Raw genomic sequence first — 6000 nt, forward strand, 5'->3', positions numbered from 1 at the left:
GGATTGTTTCTTCCTGCTGGTGTTACTTGATTTTAGTGCAGCTTTTGACGGCATTGACCGTTCTATTCTACTTGACAGGCTAGAAAAGGGTTAAGGGGACAGCCCTCTCCTGTCTTATTTAACTGACTGTTATCAGTTTGTAAATCTAAACGGTGAAATGATGACTTTTCTAAGCCAGGGGTGTCCAATCTAATCGTCAAAGGGCCAGTGTGGGTGCAGGTTTTTTTTCCAATCCAGCAGAAGCCACACAAGGTGATTTTCTCCTACATTCACAAGTTTTAATTTTAGACATTTTCTCATATTACAGTAGTGTTCTTGGTAATAAATGATGCAGTTTACCCAGTGGTGTGAATTATAATTTTATTTGAATTAAGCAACAGTTACATTATTAAGCATCATAATAAATGGTGAATAAATGGCTTAAGTTTAAACATTATGAAGCAAGTGTGTGTGTGTGTGTGTGTTTGTAAGTGAGTTGCATTTGCATCTCAATTCTAGCATTTGTGTGTGTGTACGTGTGTGTGTGTGTGTGTATGTTGAATCGCAACTGTAGCAATTGCAGCACGGTTTAGCTTGTCCTTTTTCAGGGACGAACACACAGTCTGTCGTGTTTAGGAGTAGTAACACTGAAACACACACAAGCACACACAAATCAATACAATCTCATCTACTCTCCTCTCATTTAGAAATAGATTTCATTTGCCTTTTTTTGAAGTCACACAATAAAACAGTAATTTTCAGAAACTCACATTACACCTCGCTGTGCACAGTTTGGTCCTGTCTTTACTTCCTTCTGAATTTTGATTTTTGGAATTTTGCCAGAGAAGAAATCGAAACAGCAGCTCTCAGGCTTTGAGATATGTTCTAATGCGAGAGCTGAGTAAGACACAGACGATAAAATAAATGCTCATGAAATGTCATACAAAAAAGATTAATCCTTAAGATCTTCAGGTAACAAAACACATTCCGATATATTCTACTACTAGTAGTACTACAACTAGTACTACTACTACTAATAATAGCACATTATGTTTTACACACTTTTCACATGTTGAACATATTTTTCTACCACATAAAGGACAATTTTAAGTGCGGTTGCTGTATAGAATATACACCATTTATCATGTCCATCTCCTATATAAATCACATTGAGGTTGCACATACTGTCGATGATTCATAACTAATGTACAGCTACATAAAAAGTGTGTAATAAACTCACGCATAGCATCTGAGTAGAGCGCCATAATCAGGACAAAGCCCAGAACCAGAAACACACGACTCATCTTCATGTTCTCAGCAGGTGTGTGAAGCTCTGGTAACTTCTCTGTCTTGAACAGCAAATTTGCTAAATCAGCCAATTCCACTGCTTCCCCTCCCCCTGTACATCTACACCCAGCTACTCACCTCACCATTTCCTTTATTAAAGAGCTTTAAACAGTAAAAAACAATTTAATACATGAGTACAGCCTACATCTGAGTGGAAAAGTAACTACTTCTGATACCACTGTACAAACCTGAATTTTCACCAACTTACAGTGAAACACACATTAAATGTAATTAATAATTTACATAATTTTGAATTCTTTATGAACCTCCCCATTAAGAACAGGAGCAGGGGTAGTTTGGCAGCCTGATCTCATACAAATGTGTACTGTCTTTTCACCACCATGTCTATTAAAATACACTTGTGATCATGAAGGAGTTTCCCTTCTAAGAATAAAAGAAATAAACAGACTGAATTCTAAAAACAAATCTACAATTCACATACAGAACAACAGGATTGTGTGTGCCAACATAAAGTATATGGTATACAGTAGACACTCTCCAGTGTTAAAGGGTTTATAAATATATCTCCATATATGTACATTTATCAGTGTTTGTCCGCCCAATTTTTGCTTTAATTTTCCGCTTTAATTTTATTTTATTTTTATTATGCTCTAACCCTTCCACCCCCACCTCACCTAACTTACATTTATGGCATTTTGCAGATGCCCTTATCCAGAATGATTTGCATTTATCTCTTTAAAAAAAAAAAAAAGACTAGTTGAGGATTAAAAACTTTACCTCAAAAATTGAATCATTCATAACATGTCTGATCTTCATCATAATAGGAGACAAACCCATTCCAAATAAAACTGATAACACAAACACTTATACACAACTTAAAGAGTCTAGGTTTTAAAATAAATGTGAATTTCCGTGGTTAATGATTTGTCCAGAGGCTATATGGGGTCAGTCGCCGTCCTATAAAACACACACACAGAGTAAAAATGTAAAATGTATAATTTAAAAAATGTAATGAATAATTTACATTTTGAATTATTTAGGAACCTTCTCTTTAACAGGAGTAGGGGTGGTTCGGGATACTGTCACAAATTCCCTTTTTGGAACCTCAAACAATCTCAATATATGTACATTCACCAGCGTTACAAGTTTCTGGCTGCTTTGTGGCTTTAATACCCCATGCTCTACCCTCCCCTCCTTAACCACCTCATTTACATTTACGGCATTTTGCAGATGTCTTTACCCACACTGGCTTGCATTTATCTCTTTTATAAAACATACATATAACTACTGTATTAGTCATAACATGTCTGATCTTCATCTGAGTCATAATAGGAGATGAACCCATACCAACTAAACTGATAACAAGCTAAAATAAGACAAGATAAGATAATGCCTGGTTAATGACAGAAATTGTCTCTTTTTACTCTGACTTTTTAAATGATTACTTTAAATATTTTTTTATCATCTTGACATCATTTTATGAATGAAATAGAAATGTGTTTCTTTGATCTTTCCCCTACATTATTATTTCTGGTAAAGTTGGTATTTTATCCCAAAATGTAAACATATTATCATAATTATAATAATCATCTTCTTCTTCATCATCTGCATGAAACGCTTTATCTTGGGCAGTGTGATGTTGGTTCTAGAGAATTCATCCCACTGGGACACAGAACATAAACATTACTATATACACAAAGCTTTATTTAATTCCAGGCTGTTAAGAAACACTACTGGATCTTTATGTTAGCAAAGTGGCAAACATTATGCTCCAGCATGTAAAAATCTTTTGTTTCTCTCACACAAATCTTTTGCAAAGATGTTTTTAAAAATAATGAAATGAAATCTGCAAAGAGTATAAAAAATACATACTAATCATGCCTGAGTCATTGTACATGTATCATATCTGCTCAGTGGTGCTCTGACATTGGTCTTTTTGCATTGACAGAAGAGTTCCAGGGGTGCCAAAAGTTTGTGACAGAACAACAGATTATAGCTGGTGATTTCTCATCCATAACATGACTTTATAGGAGATGGGATTTATAGAGCGTCAACTTAGTGTATATATTGTAATTGTAATATAAAGTAATAACAACTGCAATTACATTTAATAAGACTCAGAATTAGAGAAAACTCATACTTTTCATGTGATCAGGTGCTTTTTCCATCTCACACCTTAAAATTCAATGCCACTGCTTTTACCTCAGTGAAACACATGACATCATATGCAGTCACACAAGCTTGATAAATGGTAAATATGTGTATACATTGTGAAGCAATAATGATCCTGCATGAAAAAAAAGCATGATCTAAATGTCAAAAAATGTGGAATAAATTATATTTAATAATTTATTGTGATGTTATTGTTAATAGTAGATTACATGTGCATATTTAATTTATTGAGAGTTTGTGTTTGACTAAAATACCGGGGCTCAGTGGTAGGTTTCTCGTCAGAAGGCCCGGCTTCGATTCCCAGCCAATGGCCAAACCCTAGGAAGGGGTTGCGTCCTGGAAGGGCATCCAGCATAAAAACCTGTGCCAAAGTTGTTGTTTGTTTAGAGCATCATGCTCTAAGACACTTTTTGCACTTAAAAAAAGTAAGCAAGCAAACAAACAAACAAAAACTAAAGCTAGAAAAAAAAATCGCCTTTCAGTAGCACAATGACCCCGGGCCCAAGGCCAAAACAACACAGGAATGGGTAAAAAAAATCACAATACTTTTGCAAGGCACTATAAATGTTGTACAATATGGTAGTTCCATGAAATTTCTATGAAATGGTTATTAGTGTAAATCATGAACATGAGCGTTGAATAAATACCTACTGTATTCACTGCTTATTAGTTATGAGTTCATAAATAACACGTCATCCCTGTGGCTAAAGTGTAGCAAAACTGATAACTAGTGACACCAAGATGAAGATTGTGTTTGATAAGGTTACATTTACACTTAGACTTTTCTTAGAAACACTGCAGAAGTTCAGATGATGTGAGATTTCCTTTTATCAGCAGGACTTTTCTGTAAAGTTGTAAGGCTGAACCCAAACACCCTAAGAAAGAAGGTCATTTCTGCTTAATGTATCTGAGAATGTATTGTTCTTTCAGGCGTTTCCCAAAGATTGTGAACATAGGTGAGGTCTGTAGATTGACCAATAAAATGACTGCTTCAGCCTTTAGCTCAACTCCTCTACACCACAACACCACTCCCCATCCATCTCTCGCTCCACTCCACCTCTTGCTCCAAGATTATTATCAATGTTATTTTTGACATGCTGCAATGTTGGCTGATAAAAACAGTTTTCAGAAATTTACAATAGACTCTTTATTAAATCCCATAATGTAGTCCTAAGCAATAAGATACTGATAAAAAGAATGATTTTTTTTTTTACCAAATGAACAATTTGGCAAGGATTTGAACACAACTGAACATACCATAAAACCTCAAAACATAAAAATACAACATTTACAAATAACTTATTAAAATGATATTAACTTCAATACAAATTACAAAGTAATACATTTGAGTTCCTCAGTTCTAATTAATGATAAACTCCCCTGATGCTGATTGTGCCAGATAATGATTCCACTGGTATTGTGAGACATTTCCTCTCCATTCTAGCACCCCCCCCCACACACACACACACACAAACAAAGAACAGACTCTAGTTTCAAAGTGATTTGATAATGGTAGCAGTCTGAGCACTGGGAATCTTATTAGTTACCAGTGGCGGACCGTCAGGGCCAGCAAGACCTTCTCTGCTGGCCTAAACAGCAGTGATCTAAATCACTGACTTGCATTAATATATTTTTACATGAATGTGTATTAAATTATTCCCAATAGTCTATTCTCTACATTTCATAGCTTTTCTCTTGGTTGCGCTGCTTCCAGTAGTGTATATTTATGATAAGAGTATTTATCCAATCATATTTCAGCCAGTGGCTGACATCATGTGTTGCCTGACTCTAACCAATAGTGAGAACCAATAGTGCAGGCGCCCGTAGCTTAAAATAAGTGGCAATGAAACTTCCATTAACCAATCAGATTTCAAGTTGATGTCACTGGGGTCATCTAGCAGGCATACGATTACATCAGCAATTTCATGTCTTTTGATTGGATAATTGGAGTAGTCAGAGGCAGCGAAACCGCACAAACTAAATAAAATATATATATATTTTAACTCACAATGGCTGACAGAGGAGAAGAAATCAATTTGGTCGCGGACATCCTTACAAATGCATTTTCAAGGCGGACTTTTCAAGAATTTTTTGATTCTTCAAAATAGTTGGTAAGCTTTTTCAAGAACCATTTATGCTTTTGGGTTTTCTTTTTTTTTCTGGGTTTTCAGTTTGCCTGCATTCCAGATCCCCGGGGTGGGCTGTGGTTTTTTTTTTGCTGCAGTGAAAGGATACTTGATGGAAACTTGAGACTGAGTTGTGTTAATTTGTTCTTTTGCTATATGTAATGTAATTTTATTCATGTTAGCTACAAGAGCCTGTGACACAACGCACTGTTATACAGTGTTTCTATATTGGCTGCGTCTCATGTCGGGTGCTGCGTCCTCCGGAGATTGCAGTTTGCTGCATACTTCATCAAGAATGTTTTTTTTTTGAGAAAAGTAACCGTAATAAAATTGACTATTCCTTGTGAGGTGTGAAATACTGTAGCCTAATTTCTTTTTATTTTGTTATTTAACGGTTGAGTAGTATCTATTGCCG

General features: G+C 35.5%; 1 protein-coding gene across 1 annotated transcript; it reads right to left on the minus strand.

The window, feature by feature from the left end:
• Window positions 1–353: 353 nt before the first annotated feature.
• On the minus strand, window positions 354–1350 carry LOC131358059 (C-C motif chemokine 5-like). The gene is made up of 3 exons (XM_058397551.1): window positions 1220–1350; window positions 750–876; window positions 354–626 (listed from the first exon to the last, which is right to left on the minus strand). Exons 1-3 carry the CDS (start codon window positions 1287–1289, stop codon window positions 584–586), a joined length of 240 nt encoding a protein of 79 aa, XP_058253534.1. The 5' UTR covers window positions 1290–1350; the 3' UTR covers window positions 354–583.
• Window positions 1351–6000: the final 4650 nt, after the last annotated feature.

Source organism: Hemibagrus wyckioides, linkage group LG08 (assembly GCF_019097595.1).
Source record: "Hemibagrus wyckioides isolate EC202008001 linkage group LG08, SWU_Hwy_1.0, whole genome shotgun sequence".
NCBI lineage: Eukaryota > Metazoa > Chordata > Actinopteri > Siluriformes > Bagridae > Hemibagrus > Hemibagrus wyckioides.

Excerpts from the sequence above, each read along its gene's own strand:
- LOC131358059 (XM_058397551.1), bottom strand. The coding sequence starts at position 1,289 with ATGAAGATGAGTCGTGTGTTTCTGGTTCTGGGCTTTGTCCTGATTATG. Across the intron at positions 877-1,219 it reads GCTCTACTCAGATGCTATGC|CTCTCGCATTAGAACATATC; the intron begins GTGAGTTTATTA and ends TGTCTTACTCAG. Across the intron at positions 627-749 it reads TGTGCACAGCGAGGTGTAAT|TGTTACTACTCCTAAACACG; the intron begins GTGAGTTTCTGA and ends TGTGTGTTTCAG.